This window comes from Somniosus microcephalus, chromosome 24 (assembly GCF_052327205.1).
Source record: "Somniosus microcephalus isolate GS21.2 chromosome 24, FLI_Smic_1.0, whole genome shotgun sequence".
NCBI classification, from domain to species: domain Eukaryota; kingdom Metazoa; phylum Chordata; class Chondrichthyes; order Squaliformes; family Somniosidae; genus Somniosus; species Somniosus microcephalus.
Window position 1 is genome coordinate 38,446,965 of NC_141010.1, and position 23,888 is coordinate 38,470,852.

General features: G+C 42.1%; 1 protein-coding gene across 1 annotated transcript in view; it reads right to left on the bottom strand.

The window, feature by feature from the left end:
* Positions 1-21,532, bottom strand: part of top2a (DNA topoisomerase II alpha) — a 65,005-nt gene extending 43,473 nt beyond the window's left edge. Inside the window, exons 1-17 of the mRNA XM_085966533.1 lie at positions 21,380-21,532; positions 18,677-18,826; positions 17,762-17,852; positions 17,610-17,673; positions 16,415-16,560; positions 14,057-14,154; positions 13,409-13,621; positions 12,596-12,769; positions 11,364-11,465; positions 10,661-10,798; positions 7,110-7,248; positions 5,934-6,091; positions 2,551-2,676; positions 1,517-1,627; positions 1,222-1,327; positions 299-408; positions 123-215 (exon numbers count right to left, since the gene is read on the bottom strand). Coding sequence (XP_085822659.1) covers positions 123-215; positions 299-408; positions 1,222-1,327; positions 1,517-1,627; positions 2,551-2,676; positions 5,934-6,091; positions 7,110-7,248; positions 10,661-10,798; positions 11,364-11,465; positions 12,596-12,769; positions 13,409-13,621; positions 14,057-14,154; positions 16,415-16,560; positions 17,610-17,673; positions 17,762-17,852; positions 18,677-18,826; positions 21,380-21,412 — 2,052 coding nt within the window. The 5' untranslated portion in view covers positions 21,413-21,532. The remainder of the gene's footprint in view (positions 1-122; positions 216-298; positions 409-1,221; positions 1,328-1,516; positions 1,628-2,550; positions 2,677-5,933; positions 6,092-7,109; positions 7,249-10,660; positions 10,799-11,363; positions 11,466-12,595; positions 12,770-13,408; positions 13,622-14,056; positions 14,155-16,414; positions 16,561-17,609; positions 17,674-17,761; positions 17,853-18,676; positions 18,827-21,379) is intronic.
* Between the last annotated feature and the right edge of the window lie 2,356 nt (positions 21,533-23,888).

Genomic DNA, 23,888 nt, shown 5'->3' on the forward strand with positions numbered 1-23,888 from the left:
TCTATTCACAGATTCTTATCTTATTTAGCTTCCATGTGGCATATTCAGGCTACTAGTTTATAGCATTATTAGTTGTGGGAAATTTGTTGTGATTTGTAGCTAAATGAATTTTGATACAATACCTCTGGCAATCCATCTAATTTTCGCTGTTTTCTGTCAACCATGAAGTTAGTCAGCCATTCTTTGCGTTCGTCGATTTTTTTCCGGCTAAATGCCTGAAGAATTAAACGATTATTATTGAAGCATTATAGAATTGAAACTCTGATTTTGTCAGTATATTGTAGCATTTAGTCCTTACCAGGGTGATCGCAGCATCATCTTCTGGTCCACTATATTTAAAGGGGATACGATGCCTCTGCATATCAGCAAAATATTCCTTTGCCTCCTTAGCTGTGCTCGTACCCAGACCTAGATGATTTAGATTCGATAGTTAGATATTAACCAGCTGCATAAATACTCTTATTTTAGATTACTTGCCTATGATGCACAACTCATCAAAAAGCAATTAAAAAATGTATTATTTATTTTCGTTCAATGAAATCTTCCCTTTAAAATAAAAGAAAGCACCACAGGAACTAAAAAAATTTTGTAGTCCGGTGATCTGTACTACATACTTGGAGTTGCTCATCTTGGCTGGTTTGTTGGATATAACACACCCACAAAGAAGCAAGGCATCTAGCCAATTTCTTTTAAAGAACATGGAAGATCATATCTAGATCAATAGTCTGACATTCTTCTTCATTCAATCTCTATATACAATTAGGATTATACCAAAGCAGTAGAGAAACTAATGCTGGCACTCTGAAGCCTAAACATTCAGTTGATCTTGGAACAGTGAAGGATTCATCATTCTGACCTTGAGATAGCAGTTACATGAACTCTGAACTCTCAAAGCTTGCTCAATCGTCTAGCAACATCTGCAATTACAGTAACACAGAACTAGAATATCACAAGGAAAGTGAAGCCAGACACTTGTGGACAGTTAAGAGTGGAAATAAGAACATTTCACCTGTCAATCAAAAATTAACAGCAAATTATATTTTAATTTAATTGGAAACCAGTCCCACAAGAATGAAGAACAGATTATATTCGCATCCATTTCTAAGTAAAAATGAAATGATGCTAAAAGTGGATTTTCAACTATCAGAGTAAACTTCATAATAAAACAAATTAGGTTCTTACATGGTCGAGAGCACCACCACACAGGGTTTTATAACAAACCTTTGTAGTACTTTATTTTCCAAGTCTTCTTGTTGTCTGTGTTCTGTTTCCATTCATCAAATTCAGGGATACTGTAAAATGCAATTTCCTGCTTGTTTTTTGACACCTGGAAAAAACACGACCTTAATTTAGACAGGCTATTTATTGTCTGTCTCTGCTTAGTTCAAGGAGAACTGAAGTCATTTTGACACAGAATTAAGTCTCATTGTTCATCTTTTACATTATGGACTTTACTGGAGCTTTGTTCCATAACTAATATTTCATTTAATGCTGTTCAAAGAAATGATGGTCAAACCTTTACAATTGGAGTAATGAACTCCTCAAGAAAGCTATGCCTGAGCAGTGAAGGCCAGTTGTGATGAATGAAATTGATCAACAAGCCCTTGATGTGTGAACCATCTTGATCCTGCAAAAGAATAATTTAGTAGAGTTAGGATTCATATTATAAGGGATTGTGGAAATTTCTCCACAAACCTGCATAATGAATACATTAGGACAGAAGAATTTTATAATCAAGATCTCAAATCCATCCTCTTGGCCTAGTATAGTATATTACATGCAAGAATGAGAGAAAGTTAAAAAAAACCTTGTAAAATGTAGACTTCAATACTATAGTCTCACTTCCAAGTTAATGTACATTGAACCTAGTACCACCTTTGCAAGTCTTGGAATTTCTTCTGATGTTTCACTTTTTGTAAATAAGCTGACTATAAATGGATAATATATCCCATATGATCAATGTACCCCAGCTTGGACATTTATAAGGGCAAATTCAATGAGACATTATGCTCCCAACGTGAAGAATCGGGTGCAGAGGTTGCACAGCCAATTTGCAGTGCTCTCAAATTTTAACCACCAGAAAGTCAGGAGCGCAATTAATTGGGTACACCAAACTCTGCACTGAGAGGGTAGTCTCACTAAAATTGTTGTATCATCCACAGATGTAATACACCATAATATTTCACTTGCTTTCACACAGAGGACAACACCATCAAAATTGGTCAAGTTGTTATTACAGCAAATAATGTTTCCTGCAATTTATTTAGTGATATATTGAATTATAAGTTTACCTTTATCATGCTCAATCCTTACAGCAAACCCAATTTATACCTTGTTTACCTACTGGCATTAACTTGCAACCGAGTGTGATTTCAACGGATTACAATCTTGTGGGGAGATAGAGGGTGGGGCAGGGAAGAGAGGTTGATTTGCAGTGTTGCTGCAAAGTAATGTATGACAAACTGTCATTTGGATATTCACAGCCTGAACTTTTGCACACTGCTAAAAAAGATGAGCAATTATCTCAATGCTAAAATTAATTAGGCCAACCTGATCTGTCATAATCATCAGTTTTCCATAACGGAGTGTCTTCAGAGACTCCTGATCATTGTAGTTCTTCTTGTACTGCAGACCAATGATTTTTATCATGTTGTTGATCTCTGCATTTTCCATAATCTGCAAAACAAAAATCCCACATATATGTAACCCAAACAGTTCAGATTGTCTACCAAAATAGCAACTCATTTAATTATCCATTGGAACCTACAATAAATGTAATGCTTCATTTGCTGAAACACCAACTCAGATTGGGCAGGACCACTCTTCCTAATCTGACCCATAGTGGTTAATTAACAGCAGAACTGTTGGTGGCATGACAGCAGGGAACACACTCCCACTCTCACTGCAGAAAGCACAGCAGCGAGAGAAAAAACATAGCAGAGGAGAACATAACACTGCATACCCTCTTTCTAGAAAAAGACTACAGAAGGTAGTGTATAAGAGCACAATATTGCTTTACATATATAGTGAGGACAGTCCAACGAGTCATCAGCAACCATCAGATTCACCTTGGTGAATCACCTAATAATATATTGGTTGAAAAGCACTGAGACAACTTGAAAACGCGGTAAGGCATTATATAAATGCCAGTTGATTATACTTTCCACATAACACAGGTATTGCAAGATTATAAAAATAAATTATCTGTAGGCGGTTGAATTAAGGGTGTTCAGAGAGAATAATTCTCTACATCTGCACTTGTAGACACATAGGGCTAGATATTGGGTACCTTAGCGCCTCCCGTTAGCACCTCCAGGGGGGCGCTAATGGCTTTGTGACCAGGCGCGGTGCTGACATCAACTCTCACCATATCCGGCGGGAGTTTTGTGGCGGTGCTACGGTGTTGCGCCCCGATCTCCTTTGCCTGGAGATTATGACGTCATCACCGTGCACATCGCCCTGGACCCAAAATTGACTTCCACCTCGCAGCAACGCCGGGCGAAAACACAGACAGCTGCAGGAGACCTGCATCGGGCAGCTGGCCGCTTTGGGGATGAATATTAAAGGCAAGGTGGCCCAGTTAAGTAAAAAAAAACTTACCTTTCTTGTTGCAGTTTTTTCCGCGTGTTCCTGCCCGCGATCGAGGCTGCCTTGGTGGTCCAGGTAAGTACTTTTTATATTGCAGAGCCTGCAGCGATAGCCCTTTCCTTTAAGGGAGGGAAGGAGCCTTTGAACGCAGCAGCGCTGCACAGCCCAGTGTGCAGTGCTGCTGAGGTTTCCGCTCTGCGACGTTAGTGCCCTAAGAAGGAAGTGGAGCACTTTATTTAGCGCTCCACTTCCCTCTTGGGGCACTAAACGGAATTTTCCAGTCGCCGGCGCTAAAGTTAGCGCCCCAAAATGGTCGATACCCAATTTTCCCCCCATAGGTTTCTAATGATTAGTCAGCAAATTTTTCAAACGAGTTAACTGTGGCATTTAATAAAAATGAACCAAAGGTGCAATGCAAGGAGTGGTTCGCCGGTCATTTAATCATCCAACAAGACAACAACTTGCATTTATGTAGTGCATTTAACATAGTGAGGGAATTTGGTGACATATGAACGCCATACAGTTCTATAATAAATTGCATATCCATATCTGACTGACCACATCAAGCATCTCCTTTGCTGAAGCTGCCCACTATTCCAGGATCTCTGGAGAGCAAAGGTAACAACAGGCTTATTTTCTCCACTACTTACCATCTCCTTAAACCCCTCTCTCTCGCCTCCTCCAACAAGTACAAGGAGTTCATGGACTTAGTCACCAAGATACAGACCATCCCTTCAGCAGCTTCCTCCCTTCCCACAAAGTGAAACCTTCTCCAAGGCCCCATTCCTTAGCCCCAAACCTGCATCTCTCTATTTCTCTCTCCAAACTCATATTGTCCATAAAATCCACCCTCTTGCTCCCTTAACTCCATTCCCACTAAACTGCTGACCCAACTTCCTAAGAGTCCCATTCTGACATTGTAAACGATTCCCTTTCCTCAGACAATGTCCTCCTCCCTTTCAAAATAGTCATCAACCCCTCTTCAAAAAACTTGCACTTGATCCCACCCCTTGCAAACTGCCACCCGATCTCAAACCACCATTTTTCACCAAAGTGCTTGAATGTGCCGTTGCCTCCCAAATCAGTGGTTATTTCTCCTGCAACTCCATTTAAAACTTTCCAATTAGGTTTCTACCCCCTACCACCACAGCACTGAAATGGGTGTAACCAAAGTTATTCTGTGACTACCACCTTAGTGCACTGTTCCTCTTCTCGCTCTCTGCAGCCTTTGACATAGTCGACCACACTATCCTCTTCCTACACCTCTCCTCCAATGCCCAGTTCAGTTGGACTGCTCTCACTCACTTCCAGTCTTACCTATCCGAGCCTAGCCTGGGCATTGCCAGCAATGGCTTCGCTTTCTGCCCACGCGCAATTACTGGAGTCCCATCCTTGGCCCGTTCCTCCTCATCTACACAGTGCCCCTTTATGATGTCATCTACAAACATGGGGTCAGCTTCCACGTGTACACCGATGACACCCAGCTCTATTCCTCCACTGCCCATGCGCTGTCAGACATCTTGTCCAACATCCAATCTTTGATAAGCCACAATTTCCTCCACTAAACATCAGGAACACTGAAGCCATTGTCTTAAGCTTTGACCACAAACTGCATCCATGTCTCCGATTCCACCCCCCTTCCTGGGCACCATCTCAGACTGGACCAGATTGTTCACAACCTCAGCGTCCTAGTCGGCCCTGGGTTGAGCTTACAAATCCATCACAAAAACTGCCTACTTCCACCTTGAACATCAGCTGTCTCCACCCTTTGCTTCTGAAAATCGTATCCCGCCTTTGTCACGTCCAGACTTGCTTATTCCAAGGCTCCTCTGCTGACCTCCCGCCCTCCATCATCCATAAGCATCGAAAACTCTTGCTGGCCATATTCTATGCCGTTTGCCCATCACCCTTGTTCACATTGACCTACATTGCTTCCTGGTCCCCCAATTCCTCAAATTTAAAATTCTTGTTTAAATTCTTTCATGGCCTCACCCCTCCCTAGGTGAGGAGTAACCACTTCTGGTGCTACAGCCCCCCTGATTTCTCCAACTTTAGCCTCTTGTGCACCCCTTCTCCACCACTGGCAGATGTGCCTTCGCCCACCTCAGCCCCACGTGCTGGGATTCTCTCCCTAAAGCCCATATGCCTTCTTCCACTCCTTTCAGACCCTCCTTAAAATACAACTCTTGTCAACCATCATTATCTTCCATCCTTTGGCTCAGTGTCCATTTTATTGATTATGCCTTTGTGAAGTGCTTTGGGACAGTTTCAACAGTAAAGATTGCTATATAAATGCAAGTGTTGTTGCATCACTTATGGATATTTTACACTTTACATTGACCTACCTGTTTGTGAGAGGCTTCTCGTACGTTGAGAACTTTACCTCGAAGAGGAAACACGCCATATCTATCTCGTCCAACTACTCCCAGACCCGAGACAGCCAAAGTCTTGGCTGAATCTCCCTCGGTCAGGATAAGGGTACAACCCTGAGAATGTTTAGTTCCTGGAAAAAAAAGTTTCATCTTTATGGTGACATAATAATTCATATCCCAAAATGAATTTATATGTATTCTGTGTCTATGGATCTAAGGAAGCAAAATATCTCTAACTGTACAAACAAAGGCAGCTACTTGTTCCTTATGCTCTCCAAATTATCAAGGTCCTTGCATTATTTCAAAAAATTAGTTTAAGAACTCTAAATTTAATAACTGAGGCTCAGTTTAAGTTTTGACCAGAAACTGTGTGATTTCACCAAGATCAAAGCCCTAATACCTGTATTAACAGCCATCAAAAGGACCATTCCCATTGGATAAAGGTGCTTGACAGGAGGGCAAATCAGACCATCAGGTGCAGTAGTCAGCATGCCTGATTCACAGCCCCAATTTCCTGGGGAAATCACAAATTGGGCATACTGGATTTATCCTACTGTCACCTGAAATTGCACCGGAAACACCAACTGAAAATTTACTCCATGATCACTTCAAGCCTCAACTGCCACATGGGCAACTAGCAGAATCTCACAATGAATCTTAAAATAGGCCTCCATAACTATCTCGCTGAAAAGCTTGTTGTAGTTGTGAACACCCACCCTGCTTAACTGTGATTGCATAACTCAATGTTAAGAGTTTTTAATCAATGTTTTCTCAATATGTTTTGAGATGGCCTGTGGGATGTTTAAAGTTCAAATGGATAACCTTCCTCCCACAAGAAAATAAATGAATCAACTGAATACAATGAACACAAGAACAGAATTCATAGTTGTGGTTATATTACAGGTCTTGGTAACAAGTCAAGCACGTAATCATCCTTCTAGAACTTAAATTCATAAAGTCACTGATGATTGACAAGTTTTAAGTTACTACATCTGCCATTGTTATAGCTCACAAATGAATTTTTCTTCTCATTAAAATGCTCATCACTTGTACACTGATCCTTAACTTAACTGCTAACAATACCATGGGTCGTCCCCAAAACTTTCATTAGTGCCAAATGTCAGAAAATAAAATGCAATCTCATCATACCTGCATCGTTGGCATCATCCAGTTTGGGAATTCCCTTGATCTTGGTTTGTTTCAATCCTGAGCATTTCTTATTAAGCATATTCTGAGCCTTAAACCGAACCCAGTTCAAGATGCTTTCAATGACACCACAGCTCATTGCCTACAATGGAAACAGAAGAATATTCTGTGAAGCACAATCTCACCATTGTTTTTATAATTCTGCTCCAAGTAATTAAGGCAGAATCATTTAATTTTTAATCATAAACATATAAATATTCTAAATTACTGCTTAACTAAAGATATAGCATCAGTAGACGCCATGAAACAGGTGTCTAAAGTTGTAACTATCAAGGAAGACAGTTTTGGCTGACTCCTGACTCCCTTCTCTTGGAAAGTCTTTGATCTCTGTTCATCACTTCCCCAACAATGGCATAGCAGAAAAAAGGAACTAGTCATACAGAAAATTGTGATTGTGACTTTGCCTTCTACTAGTCAGTGCCAGCATGTTGAAGCGCCGCTATGCATTCTACAATCAAATAATACTTAAAATATTTAGCATAAAGAAAGATACCTGCCTTCTGAAGAGTAGGAAAGCATTGATAACTGAAATCAGATATAAATGTGAAAACTATACCAGTGACCCTGCCAGGACATAGATATATAGCTAGTGGTCAGGAAGCAAGGAATAGGGCAAAAGAACCAAATTAGTGGCATGGCAAAAGAATGCAAGATGACCACAGACATTTTAGCAAAGAAATGTTAGGTACATTTTGGGAAAAATAGTGAAAGGAAGTATGCCATAAATAATAAGATTTGTAAAAGACAGGAGGAACAGAGATGCAGAAGTGTAGATGCATAGCTCTTTAAAGGTGGGGGCTGCATGCTGATAGACAAAGCCATAAAAATATAAACGTGATTCTGAGCTTTATATATAGTGGCATTCAATGCAAAAACAAAGAAAGGATGTTAAATTGGTTAGGCCACAGTCGGAGGATAGTGTACTGCTTTGGGCACACTGCTATAGGTAAAACATTATAGATTCACTAGAACAATAAACTATGTCCTGGAATGAGACATGATGGGGGCAATTTTCCCACTGGAGGCGAGATGGAGGCGGGTTTCAAGCCCGCCTCCATTGACAGGTTTCAAAAATTTGCGTTTTTCCCATGATTGGCCACTTGATTTCAGAGGTGTGGGATGCCCTTGGTCAATTAGTGTTTTGGGACTGAAACTCGCCTCTGTTGACAGCACTTTTCCAGTCTGATTTTATGGCTTCTTGCTCCCTTGGCTCATTCCACAGCATTTCTGCTTCTCCTGCACCACCTCCAACATCTTTTGAGAAACCACTATGTCCAATTCCAAGGCAAGGGCCTCCCCGAGCCTCTCGGATGAGGTGCTGCAAATGTTGTTGGAGGGGGGCGACAGCTAGCATGGAGGTGCTCTTCCACTCATCTCGAGGAAGAGGCCTGCCAAAGAAACCAAGGCTGTGTGGGTACAGCTGGCAAGGGATATAACCTCCAGATCTGTGTGCAGATTGGGGACTGTTTCTGTGTATTGATGAAATGCCATCCCTGTTGGAAAGCATTAAAATGATTTGAAGCTAAAATGTTGGCGTTATGCCACCTGTTCTTTCGCCTTAGGCAGCTCCACATTGCGGGCACCGCCACACTTGCGTTGTCGGGTTGGTGGCCTGAGTGAAAGGAGGCCAGAGTCCATTGTCAATGATGTCCTAGGATGGAACAAAGGACATGTGCCAACTTGGGTAACCTATGCAAATCTGGCCATGATAAGTTCATCCCTTGCAACCTGGGCTCTGACCTCCTCCTCCTCATCTGAGGTCCATGCAGAAAGAAAACGAATGGTTCCCATGATGCTTGTAGATGCCTCCTTTGGGGAAGCGCTCATTGCAAGCGGGGAGAGGGTCTTCCAAGGAGGTCCCACAGTTAATGGAGTCAAGCTGCAGCACCTCTGACTTCGGAAGGCCCTCTAAAAGTGCCGAGACCTTTTAAAGCCAGTCTGGACCCTGCAAGTAATCCTTGCTGCAATAAACGATGTCTTGCTAGGCCTGCAGCAGTGAGGAGGCCACCCGCTAGTCAACCCGCCAGGTTTACCTGGCATGGTTTAGGAAGTGCGTGGATCACACCGAAAAGCTGGAAAAATCACGAGGGCCTCTCAAAATAGGCTTAAAGAGGCCCTTAACAAGCATTTAAGGATGTTAAATAGTGCAATGGCCAGCTGGTGGCAAGAGCGTTTCCCGACCTCCAAAACTGGCACTGGCAAAATCCCATGGAGGTGGGTTCCGAACCCGACCTCTTAATCTGACTTTCCCACCTCCAAAGACGTCAGAAAATCGCCCCCCATAGTTCTGAAGCATTGCTTCAAAAATAGGGGCCTTTCTTTTGAAAAACTGAAATAAAGAACATTAACAAATTTTCCAAGATTGTGACAGTAGTGAGATTGCTTCCACTGGTTGCTAGAGCAATAACAAAAGGGCACAGATTCAGACCGATTGTTAAATGACAGGGGAAGTTAGAAGAATTTTTTTCAGTGTTATTAGAACTTAGAGGGCTAAAAATTCAGTTTGGGGCGCCAAGCTCGCCTGGGCGCCGGAATTACCGCTGCGCGCGGAGCCACTTGCGCCATCGGGATATTCAGTTTCAGCGCCCCAAATGGAAGCCGGCCGCTAAACAAGGCTTTCGGCGCCCCGCTTGGGGCACTGAAACTGAATATCGGCGCACAAAGTGCCGCAGCGCCACGGCAGGCTGTGGTACTGCAGGCCTTCCTCCCACTGTTAAGGGGGAGGTGCCTGCAACAGCGTGATCCCCGCTCGCGAGTGCCGGCAAATGAGCCCGGCACCAAGGAGAAGTGCCGGGCTCTCGGGAAACAGCCGGCAATGCCGCGGGGGGGGGGGGGGGTGTAGGAGGCCGGGGACGGAGGTGCGGGCAGGCGGCCGCCGATAAAGCGGCCGGCCACACCTCCACCTTAACTCGCCCCACTACCGCCACAGGTAGGCCCCTGTGTACCGGTCGCTATTTGCGGCCGGCGCGGAAGAGGCGGGCGCGACCTAATATGGCGCTCGGGGCGGTAGCGGGGCGCTGTGCACACCAATGACGTCATCGGTGACGGCGCAGCGCTACAGGCTAACGCCGCCATTAGCGCCCCGCTAAATATCGCGGTGGTTGTGGCCAGTGGCGCTAAAGCCTCTGAGTGGCCTCTGTGGGCGCTAACTGGTGGCGCAAGCAACTGAATTTCTAGGCCAGAATGTTTTACCACAGTGACTATTGAGCCAGTGATTCCATCATTGAAAAGGGAACTGGATAAATACTTCAAGAGGAAAACTACAAAATGGATACAGGGAAAGAGCAGGGAAATGGGTTTAGAATGGATAAGCTAAGTAAAGGCTAATATTGGCACAGGTGTAATGAACCAAATGTCTTCCTTCGGTGTTGTAATTTCTATGATCCTATTAAATTACTGTACAGTTCTCAGATATAATATGCCTTTCACTTGAAACACTTTGAAAATCTAGTTAAGTGTACAACTCAAAACAGAAAGTCAAAAGCCAAACATACCGCTTTGATGAACTTCTCTGGCAACACACATCGTGAGCCAAAGCTCTTTGCTTGAAGGGTCATGTTCTCTTTAGTCTGCGAGTCAAATGTTGGGTTTTCAATCAAACTGTTCACAAAGACCCACAGGTGATTCTTGACCTGTCACAAATCCAAATTCACAGCTTTTAAAAATTAATACACAAAGAGGCAACACAGAAAAACCAAATATGTTGTAGTCATAAACAGCAAAACAAAATACCATAGTCAACTCTCTCAAAAAGAGATTACAATGGGCTTATGATGATCAGCAACTCCAAGTTTTTTTTTAATAAGGCTGATGACAAACATTATATTGGGACAGATTGAGAAGATAACTAAGGCTCATTACTGCTTTTTATAAGGTAGCACCATCTATTTCAGAAAGTAAAGAAACAGAAGGTGTCTTAGTTTCATATGTTTAAAACTAAGGACCATAAGGGAACTGTGAAATCATCAGATTGCTGGTGATGTCTTTTAAAAGTTAATACAGGGGCTCCCTCTAGTGGTCATTATTTGAAGTGGATGCCCACACAGAAAATGTCAAAAACCACTGGAGGCTACATTCTCCCTCACTTAGAATCCACCTTCTATCTCCTATCTGCATACCAGTCATGTCACATCAGAGATACATTTCATCTTCAAACATCAGATACACTGTCAGACTGCATTTTTATGTAAGCCTTACCTGAAATGGCTTCACTGCCACCCCTCCTTTATTTTTCTTCTTAACGACCTCAATTAACTTGTTAACTAATTGGTCAGTGACATAGTCAACATGTCTACCACCCTGCAAAAAGAAATTGTAACACAAGGCATTAAAATGCTTCATGTAAAACAGATGACGATCAGCCCGCCAACTCTGCCCTTCTGTGCACCCCTGCTCCCGTCGCTCCACCATTGGCAGTGATGCCTTTAACCATGCAGGCCCAAGCTCGGAAATTCTTTCCCCAATACACTTGGCCTCACCACCTCCTTGACCAAGCTTTTAGTCACCATGCCTAAATATTTCCTTTGTCTCAGTGTCAAGTTATGTCTAATAACGTCTTTGTGAAGTGCCTTGGGGTGTTTTTTCTACATTAAAAGGTGCTATATAAATGCAAGTTGTTGTTATAAAAAGGTACAATGAACCAGTCTTTCAAATTTATCCCAAATACTATTTTGAAAGGGTAATCAACTTTTTAATTGCAAAATTACATTTCTGTTCATTTTGTTTTGTACTCATCCAGGTTAAGATGGCAGCACTAGATGACAGAATGCTCAATTTTCTGCTACCAAATGTAATAATCAAGCACACCCTTGTCACGTGGAGTGCAGTTTGGACAGCTCAACAATTTACAGCTCCTGATCACTCTCTACAGCATCAAATGAATTTTCCGTTCGTCACAATAGCCATCTCTATAGATTCGCCGACATTGCCAATTCAGTGTCAATTTTTTTTTTTTAAATCATGGGAATTTGTGCTGTCTACTTGGACTTTATCTGTGCAAACTCATCCGGGTCTGGATTCAAACTCACCAAAAGTAAAAAGAAAAGAATGCTAATCCAATGTTCCATGCAATCCCAAACCTAACTTTGTGCTCCCTGAACAATTTTCTCTTGTCCCAAAAGGCAGAGACGCCATGGTGTGATACAGCTTCACAGGTAACAATTGCTCTGCAGCACACGCCGCACAAGTTGTCATTATAGCTGAGCCATTGTCCATTTCCCCTCTTTAAACCACTGCCCTGGCTGAGATCAGCCAACTCAATGCCGAAGATTAAACCATGGATCTTTGTGGTCTGCATGGCTCAGCTACTCCCTGAATAAACTCGTCAAGCCATCAGGAAACCATTTTTTTTTTTTTTTTAAGGCCATGTTATCCAAGGCAAATATATTTGGCCAGACACCTGTAACTAGTATAATGAAGCATTAGCTTACCTTTGTGGTAGCAATGCTATTTGCAAAGCTTATCTGCTGGAAGCCTTTCTCACTCATAGTCACACAAACTTCCCACCGTTCATTTATAGCTTCATGGACTATTTTAAGTGGGCTGCCTGTTTCATCCACTTTGTCTTTTATGTAAAGATCCACATAGCTACGGAATCCAGAAACCTAGAAGCAGAAAGTTAAGGTAAGGTACCACAGTTGTGGGCATTATCTAATTTACTGATCAATTCTGCTCAAGTGCATTTAATGTTCACACGAATTGTTACACAAAACCTTCTTTACTCTCCCACTGTAACCTGAGAACAGAAGGAGGAGAAGGGAGGGGAAGTAACAGAATTCCTAAACCACGGGCCAACTCAGGGGGGGGGGGGGGGGGGGGGGGGAAACATGGGACCAAGAAGCACGCTGTCTGCCTGCCTTCTTGTCCAAGAAATGGTAGATACAAATTTATTATGGATATGAAGTACAAAATAACATTTCTGTGATCAGCAGTCCTGAATGTACAACTGGATGTTTCTTTTGTACCTCGAAAATAAGCTGCAGCAACATTGATACATTATTTTCCATTTTTTTGTCCAGAATATAAATGCATGTTGTTGTTGTTCAGTCAGTCATTATTTAATATCGAATATTAAAATGAGAGTAAATTGCTATATTAATTTTAAAACTATGTAAAAATGAACCAGACTCCTTAAAAAACATTCAACTTGCCACTTCTTTTGCGATAGAACGCCGCGGCATAAAGATATAGTTGTGCACCAATAAACCTCCCGAATGACCCCAACTGTATTATTTTAAACGTACAGGTAATTTCTTGCCATTTAGGAAAACTTTAACTCCTTTGCAGGTGCCAGCAATATCATACGCTCTTCGTGACATAATCGCCACAATGTCTTTATCAAGGATCTGCATTTTGAACTTGGAGAGATCAGGTTGAAAGGTGATACAAGTGTAGTCATCACCGTCGAAGGACTTGATTTTAGGCTCTTGTGCATCCCCCATATTGTTCATCCAGGTCTGCAGAGGAAAGCAAGATAAAATTAAAGAAAACTATCACTTGATTAAACTTTATATCATCCTAGAATTTGTCTAAAAAGATTTTAAATAGGAATTTAATTAACTAAAGCATATATGCTACCTGCATAACACACCTCACGCTATGTGTTTTCTGAAGACTACTGCAAGCAAGAATCCAAACACGATTCAAAATACTTGCTATAAAAAAAACCCTGAAAAGTGATGCAGCATTCAGTATGATTTTTCTCAGCAATTCTTCAAGGCCGCAACACCTACATTCTGCTAAAAGTGCTGGATGATCTGTAGATACTAACCTAAGAGCTGTCTCACACTGCAAATTTTGCTCTGAGCAAAGATGAATATTAATGTTCTTTTGAACCAAAGCTAGACCAAAAATACTTATTTCCATCTGGAATTGTCAGGAGTTCAATGTACCTGTCTGAAAGACTTCTTGTATTCCCGGCAAGCAGTTTCCACTGTAAACTTTGTACTGAAAATGTTGCAGAGTTTTGCGCCATAACCGTTTCGACCACCTAAAAGAAACAAATAAGGTTTAGTCTCTCATCCAGCAATAGTTTAAAAAGCAAAAGCTGATGGCATCAGATTTGCAACTTATACACTGGCATTAAAAAAAAAATAGTATTCGGAGCAGTACACATAGCCTGAAATTCAGGTATCATGGAGAAACAAATCATTATGAGCAGATACGGCATTATCTATCTACATTAAGAATCTTAAAATCTGCACTTAATTCCTAACTACAAAACCTCGCTTCCAATTATCATATTGTCATATACTTTTCTGGCAAATTTTTGTGATATATTTATAATGAAATTGCTTATGTCGACTTGTCATGCTGTAATTACACCCTCCCACAAGTGATGGCACTATGGGGGCGATTTTGTTAATGGGGCGCATTGGAGGCAGGACTGCTGCTGGGCGAGTCGCTGTCCCGCCTCCATCCATTTGTGGTTAATCCACGCTATTTTCCCTTGATTGACCTGGTTAAGCCCGCCCAGTGGGCTTAGCAGGCCAATTAAGGGAAAGCCAGTTGCAGAGATCAACGTATGACGTTTCATCTGTCAAAATGTCATCGTTTGACAGCTCTGTGAAGTTGTCAAATAGTGACATTCTCTGTAGTTTGATGAGGTCTTCAATTCAACACCTCAGCAAACTTCTTTCTTTTACAGAAATTAGATGGTTGTTGCATCTGAGAATGCAACAGCCATCTCTCATCTGCAACACGGAGGTCCGAGACTCTCCGCATAGACACCGACTGAAGCCTGCAGGAAGAAACAAAGGTAAGCACACTTTCACTAACACTTTGCACTTACCTCAGATACTCAGCTCTCCACTCTTGCACCCATCACTTACCTTCACAGCACACTTTTGCACCCTCCGACCCCTGCAGACCCAGTACTCGCCTCGCCGGCGGGTTTTGGAGCCTTCGGGAAGCCCGCACTTGAGGGCAAAGGGGATTACAGGAAACTTTCTGGTATCCGGCACGGACAGGACTGACGTGGTGCCGGTTCATCAACAATTCCGGATAACCGAACGCTATAGTAAAAGACACGGAGCTCTGAGCTCCGTATAAAGCAACAAACCCTGTTGCTTAGCTTCAAAACAATCGGCACAAGTTGCAAGCATCTCTGTAGCTTAGCAACAGCTTCAGCTACACCCTTGCACAGCAACAAATGGAGTAAAAAAAGTTACCTGAGCCGACTCCTGAATTTTGCCGGTGGATAGAGCGTTCCGGTTATTTAGGGGCCGGTTAATCGAAAGTTTCCTGTATCCTATTTTCTGCCTGTTAATAGGCTTTAATCCCTTCCCGCCTCCAAGGAGACAGGACCCGGCACGGGACAGCTACCCGCCTCCTAGGAAGATGGCATGGAGGCGGGTTGGGCACCCGCCCCCAAATTCTGCCATTTTCCCAGCAGTCCCGCCTCCATAGGGCTGGCAAAATCGCCCCCCCCCCCCCATCTCAGTTTTGCCTCTCCCAGCTCCTCAAACTGTACTGCAAAGAAATTCCTATACTCCAACCAACTCTACTTCTCAAACTCCCATGGATTTTACCATTTAATTATAAATATTATAAAAGCAAAATATTATAGGACAGAATGTATGAATTTAAATTAAGGAATTATGTGCGAGCATCTTGGGGCAGTTGTCCCCACCTTCTAATCCCACGTCACGTGGTCTCGACTCTCCATGTAAAATGCCACAGGAAATCAGTTAGTCATAAACAAAAATGTACTCAATTATAGGATGATGCCACTTTCCTTCTACTACATATGAGGGCTATAAAGGGGACTTCAATTTTAGGCAAGAGGAGATGCTTCAGATCAGGTGTTTCCAAGCCCAGGCAACCTGGCCCTTGAAATCAAGGTAATGTAGTCCTATTTGCACTTTATTTTTTAAATTTATTGATTTGTCCTGATTAAATTTTGTGGGTCTGGAAAAAACTGTTCTTGATGGTTGCCTCGCTGGTTCATAAATCTTAAATCAGAACATCAAAATTGTAATATCCAGATCCCGAGATACAAGCAAATTAATGGGAACATGAATTTAAACTCTACATGTAGCCCCCAAGACTCCATTGCATGTACCAATGTGGCCCATGACCGGTCACTCTTACTTTAATTTTAATGTAGAATGACCATATCAGTTTTTTCTTGAGCTTCAATGTCACATACAAATACTCTGCCTTATTGCAGATACTAATATCTGCAAACTATTTATAGCTCATACTTCAAATAGCTGAAGTCCAAATAATAGTGAATAACGCAAACTCACCAGTGACCTTCTTCTGCTCATCATTATAGTTGCTGGAGGTCAGTAACTGGCCAAAAATGAGATTAGGAACAAAAACCTTCTCCACTTTATGCTCCACAATAGGAATTCCCTTTCCATTGTTCCACACAGTAATGGTGTTGTTCTCACTGTGAATAAAAAGCATAACTATTTCACTTGCTTTATTTATCTCACCATTTCCAACAGGTTCTCTGTATAGTGATCCAAGAGTGGAATCCTTACTGGAATTGGCCAACAGTGCAAAAATGAAACTCGGGTCTTTCTTGGTTTGCATGGTTTAACTACTTACTGAGCATAAGAGAATCTCTTATCGTAGCTAAAGAAAATTCACTCTAATGTTTGAGAAAATAGTCACCCAGAACATATTAATTCCATTCTATTTCAGTAACTTTAGTTTACAAGACAGATCATTCCAGTAGCAGACATGGTTCTGCCACGTTTTAGCAATATACACGTTGCTTTGTGCTGACTGCTCCAGCCTCACTTCTGACGGTGTTAATAGTAGTGGAGCTACACTAAGCGGCGTGCAGTTAAATGATTTAGCACTGAGCCTGCTCTGGATTGATGGTATTAATAGCTGCAAAGAGTGATCAGTTTGATCCTCTGATTTCTCAGATAGCTAGAAGTCAATGTAACAAAACAAAGTAAATAATATGAAGGCAATTTGACCAGGCTAAAGGATGTGTAAATACTGTACTCCTATTTTTATCATTTTATTTTAAAGTTATTTGGGTTGAAGAATCCCCAGGTTTTCAGACTCATTCCCACAATTATGTTATGATGTCCCATTGGGCTACAAGGCTCAGAAAAATGCCAACAGGTCAGAGCTCATCAAGCAATGCTCGATGATGGAGGTGGACATTCGCATGAATCGTATTGTATTTACGATAAATATGACCTTTCTAAACATCTTTACTGCACAAGAGTGATACCACCTGGGTCTCCTTACAATGCAACTTATGAATACGATTGGACGCAGCATATAATTTTTCACATGTCATGTGACACGGTTCACTTACACAAATGGGATCATCTTAAAGGTCAGCTTGTACATGTAATTAGCATTAAGCTCTGAATAAGATGTTACTAATACAGTATTCAGCTTTAAAAAGTTTCCCCCCCCTCAAATGTTTAGGAATCCACAAAACATTTCTAAATAGATTTTAAAAACACTTACGGATCAATACTGATTTTGATGCAAGACATGTTTTTATCCCTCTGCTTGTTATCAGCCGCATTCACTATTAAAAAAAAGTGACTCAATTTAGCAATTCAATTTATCGTCACATTTCAAAATACAGGAAGATTATTCAGGATTTTTCCACATACCTAGAATTTCATCAAATATCTTGTACAAACCAGGAACAAAAGTCACTTCTCTGCAATTTAGGCCAGCTTCTTCATCATACACCCACATTTGCTATAAAAGAATAGATAGATCTCATTTTCGTACAACTGGAAATCACACTCACAGTAATTTTCTCATACAGCTTTTGTATTTTCAAAGGTGTTCATGAAAATTCCAGGCAAATTAAAACTCCCCAATATCTCATTCTAAATATCAATAAGAGCACCCCAAGCAGTAGAGATTAGGGAGTGGGTGGCATGAAAAAATCAATCAGGTAGGTTCCTGCCCAAGCACCCTGCTGGAAAATGCATGCACGCGGACATCACGCAAGGACAAGTGGGCTCAGCAGTGATGCCCCCCCTTCACTGGTCACTCATCGTCTTGGCCACGGATTTAAAAAGGGCACGCGGGCAAGGTACCAGAACCCATGGAAACAAATTCCAGAGCCTTTAGACGAGGAGAAAAATTGGGGCAATAAACAGCATTTCCTTTGAACGCGTTTATAATTTAAACAGCTAGCTAACAATTTAATACCAAAGGAAAATCAAATATTCTCTTAGTTCACCACAATGTAGTAGGCAGTGAACAGCTCAATTTCCCCATGAAACAAAGTTTTCATGAGGTTATGCTAATACATTAAATACATTTTTAATGTTGACATTATTTTGGAAATTAAAAAAACATAACAGGGGCAAATCACAAACTTGAAATAAGACACACAAAACAGCTCCAGACCATATTATATAGAAGTTATTTTTGTGGTACATTATTCCACCCATTGACAATTTTGTGAAAAAGAAGCTGCGTACAAGATGAGCCCCCCCCCCCCCCATGTTCGTAACAAGAAGTTTAGATTAGTGTATTATATTCACCATACAAAAAGGATCAATATTCACCTGTGCAACTGGTTCCACAGAACCGATGTAACTGTCAGGACGGAGCAAAATATGCTCCAACTGTGTCTTTTTCTGGTAGATTCTTTCAACAGACAACCGTCGATCATTATCACCTTTCTTCAACTTACTTACTTGATTGGGAAACAATGGCTGTTAAGAGGAAAATAAAATTAGGAATGTTGATATTACACCATGTAGCAAAACATACAACAAAATGATATGTGGTATATGGAACACACACCAGGCATTGTAAGGGAAATTTATAAGCCAATTGTCAAAATGGTCTTTTATGTGCCACACATCTAAAATACTTCAATGTTGTTGACTGATTTATTTAGGGCAATTCGTAGCAAACTTTGGGGAGGGGGAGGGGAGAGAAATTATAGTTAAACCAAAATGTTTTAATGCTGTGCAAATAGTTTTTCACCTCAAAATGCAGCCACAAGTGACATGATCTATAACCACCATTATATTTTTTAGTGTTATACAGCTCAAATGCTCTCTCCAAATACAAATCAAGTTTGAAGAACAGATCTATATTTATTATTATCCTATTGGCAGTTTTGCCACAGTTCAAGAGGACATAGTACAAAAGTCCACCCACCCACCAGTATACTTTACTGAAATCCTAGCAATGTCGAGCTCCTCCATACAGTTTTGTTCGCTCCTTTCACTGGCCTTTTGTGCACTCTCCCAATCCTGGATATCACGCCATCAACCACCTACAGTGGCCCACAGATAAATATCCATATTTTTTCCAGCTAGTGAACTGGTGAAAAACTCCCTTCCGCCCCTCCCAATGAGAACCCCACCAAAATGTTTCATTGTTTTGTTATGAAGAATCAGGTCCAATGATGTATGAGCATCACATCCTGATTTAAGTACATTATAAACTGTACATGTCATGTTGACATTACAGATGAGATACGTGCACATCTCCAGACCTTGTTATTGGCCAAGAAGAAACAAATGTCATGTAATGTGGATTTTTTTTTTTTTAAAGGGATTAAAAGGTACAGTTGAACACCGTAGGGAGGGCAGTGTGTGCTTTTTTTTTTGTTGTTGAGGGGGGTGGGGTGCTTGATGGAGGACAGATTGGCACCCGAATACGTATCTAGCTAGAATGGAGGCCAGCAAGGAATATTGAGTAGAGAGAACAGTAAGTGAGTCTCATTGGTAAGACAAGCTTAGAGAGAGAGAGAAAGTAGGCAAGAAGCTGTAAAGAGATAGGGGGTAGGAAGAGATTCTGGAGGCGAACCCCTGTGCTGGCTGAACTGCATTGACTCCTAGTCTAGCAACACCTCGATTTTAAAATTTCCATCCTGGTTTTCAAATCCCTCCATGACCTCGTCCCTCTCTCTCTGTAATCCCCTCCAGCCCTACAACCCTTCGAGATTGCTGCGCTCCTCCAATTCTGGCCTCTTGCTCATCCCCGATTTTCATCGCTCCACCATCGTCAACTGTGCCTTTAGCTGCCGAGGCCCAAAGCTCTGGAATTCCCTCCATAAACCTCTCCGCCTCTAGACGCTCCGCAAAACCTACCTCTTTGACCAAGCTTTTGGTCATCTGTCCCTAATATCTCCTTAGGTGGCTTGGTGTCAAATTTTGTTTGATAACACTCATGTGAAGCGCCTTGGGACACTTTACTATGTTAAAGACGCTATATAAATGCAAGTTGTTGTTGCTGTGAGCGACAGAGGCAAGCTGTATGGATGGCCTTGATCCAAAGTCCATGAGCTCCTTCCATTTGGCATTTGAAGTGGGGAAGAGAGTATTTAAGGACTAGAGGATGAAATGTATTATTCGAGATACAAATAACTGGATCCTCCCTCATTTGAATCCTAAAATCACAGAAGGAGGCCATTCGGTTCATCGTACCTGTGCCAGCTCCTTTTAACAGCTATTCAAACAATCCCACTCCGCTCTTTCTCTATAATTTTTTGCCTTTTCCAAGTATAAACTCCTTTTGAATGTTACTATTGAATCTGCTTCCAGTGCCCTTTCAAGCTGTGCGTTCCAGATCATAATCACTGACTGTATGAAAAAAAATTCTCATCCTCCCGATTATTTTGCAAATGATCTTAAATCGGTGTGTCCTCTGGTGCCCGCCGCTCCTGCCAGTGGAAACAGTTTCTCCCCCTCTACTCTATTGAAACCCCCCCTCTCACTAACTTTGAACACCTCTCTTAAATCTCCCCTTAACCTTTCCTGCTCGAAGGAGAACCATCCGTCTCTCCAGCTCACTGAAGTCCCTCCCCACAACCATTTTGGTCAATCTTCCTCTGCCCCTTCTTCCCAGCCCTTGACATCTTCACCAGTGATGCCGGTTGAAATAATGACTGCCATCTTTAACAAGACACAGGAGGGGGGAGGAGGAAGGAGGAAGAATACAAAGTGAAGACTGCAAAATGAGGAACATCAATGAATTTTTATTTTTTCGATCTCTTCTCACGAGGTAAAAGTTAGATTTTCGATAGCAAAGGCCATGAAAGGGGGGGAAAATCCCACATCCTTCCCACGACTTTTTAACGACAAGAGGTTGGGGGGGGGAATCTTTGTATTTTTAAATCTAATGAAAGGAGGAACAGCAGCCACCCTCAGAAAACAGAAACTCTGTTCAGATTTTAACCCGAACACTTTAATGAGACAACCGAGCCGAATTTAAAGCGAAGGGAGTAAACAAATTAAATTTTTTGTACTCACTCTTAAGGGACTCGAAGCAAGATCCGAAGCCATCGTTTCAAACAAGGATATTAAAAACTGAGGAAAATTTTATTTTTTTGTACGTGTTTTTAAAATTTTTAAAAAAGGATGTGAAGAAAACAGCAGCACACCAGCCCGCGCCGCCCAGCCACACTCAATGCTCCGCGCTCGCGCCCAGTCGCTCAATCAGATTCAAAACTTTCGGCCTCCCGCCAATCCAATCCCGTCCCAGCCCGCCTAAATCGCAACCAATCACAGCCCTCCTGGTCTTTCCTCTTTTTTTTTCTTTAAAATTTAAATTTGATTGGGTGGTACGGTCTCGGATGTGATGTCATCGCGTAACAATGCCTCCTGGGAGTTGTAGTTCACCCCCCCCTTTTTGGTGGTTGGAATGGAATCACGGAATGGTTGTAGCACAGGAGGAGGCCATTCGGCCCGTCGAGCCCGTGCCAGCTTTCTGCAAGAGCACTTCAGCTCGTCCCACTCCTCTGCCCTGTCCCCATAGCCCTGCAATTTTTTTTTCACCCTCAGGTACTTATCCAATTCCCTTTTGAAAGCTGCACGATTTAGTCTGTCTCCACCACCCTTTCAGGCAGTGAATTCCAGATCCTAATCACTTGCACAAAAGTTTTAGAAACATGGAAAAATAGGAGCAGGAGTAGGCCATTCGGCCCTTCGAGCCTGCTCCGCCATTCAATATGATCATGGCTGATCCTCTATCTCAATACCATATTCCTGCTCTCTCCCCATACCCCTTGATGCCTTTTGTGCCTAGAAATCTATCTATCTCCTTCTTAAATATATTCAGTGACTTGGCCTCCACAGCCTTCTGTGGTAGAGAATTCTACCCACTAAGTGAAGAAATTTCTCCTCATCTCAGTCCTAAATGTCCTACCCCGTATCCTGAGACTGTGACCCCTTGTTCTAGGCAGCCAAGCCAGGAGAAACATCCTCCCCGCATCCAGTGTCTAGCCCGGTCAGAATTTTATACGTTTCCCCTCTCATTCTTCTAAACTCTAGTCGACCCAATCTCTCCTCATATGACAGTCCTGCCATCCCAGGAATCAGACTGGTGAACCTTCGCTGCACTCCCTCTATGGCAAGTATATCCTTTCTTAGGTAAGGAGACCAAAACTGCACACAGTACTCCAGGTGTGGTCTCACCAAGGCCCTGTACAACTGTAGTAAGACATCCTTGCTCCTGTACCCAAATCCTCTTGCAATGAAGGCCAACATACCATTTGCCTTCCTAACTGCTTGCTGCACTTGCATGTTTGCTTTCAGTAACTGGTGTACAAGGACACCCAGGTCCCTTTGTACATCAGCATTTCCCAGTCTATCACCATTTAAATAATACTCTACCTTTCTGTTTTTCCTACCGAAGTGGATAACTTCACATTTATCCACGTTATACTGCATCTGACATGTATTTGCCCACTCACTCAACTTGTCTAAATCGCCTTGAAGCCTCTTTGCATCCTCCTCACAACTCACAAACCCACCTAGTTTTGTGTCATCAGCAAACTTGGAAATATTACATTTGGTTCCCTCATCCAAATCACTGATATATATATTGTGAATAGCTGGGGCCCAAGCACTGACCCCTGCGGTACTCCACTAGTCACCGCCTGCCACCCCGATAAAGACCCATTTATTCCAACTCTCTGTTTCCTGTCTGTTAACCAATTTTCAATCCATGCCAGTATATTACCCCCATCCCATGTGCTTTAATTTTGCACACTAACCTCTTATGTGGGACTTTATCAAAGGCCTTCTGAAAATCCAAATACACCACATCCACTGGTTCTCTCTTATCTATTCTACCAGTTGCATCCTATAAAAACTCCAGTAGGTTTGTCAAACATGATTTCCCTTTCATAAATCCATGTTGACGTTGCCTAATCCTGATTTTTTTCATGTCACCTTTGGTTCTTTTGCCAATCACTTTGAATCTGTGTCCTCTGGTTCTCGACTCTTCCGCCAATGGAAACAATTTCTCTCTATCTACTCTGTCTAGACCCCTCATGATTTTGAATACCTCTATCAAATCTCCTCTCAATCATCTCTGCTCTAAGGAGAACAACCCCAGCTTCTCTAGTCTATCCGCATAACTGAAGTCCCACATCCCTGGAACCATTCTCGTAAATCTTTTCTGCACCCTCTCTAAGGCCTTCACATCCTTCCTAAAGTGCAGTGCCCAGAATTGGACACAATACTCCAGTTGAGGCCGAACCAATGTTTTATAAAGGTTCATCATAACTTCCTTACTTTTGTACTCTATGCCTCTATTTATGAAGCCCAGTATCCCGTATGCTTTTTTAATCGCTTTCTCAACCTTCCCTGCCACCTTCAATGATTTGTGCACATATACCCCCAGGTTTCTCTGTTCATGCACCCACTTTAGCATTGTACCCTTTAATTTATATTGTCTCTCCTCGTTCTTCCTACCAAACTGTATCACTTTGCACTTTACTGCATTAAATTTCATCTGCCATGTGTCCGATCATTT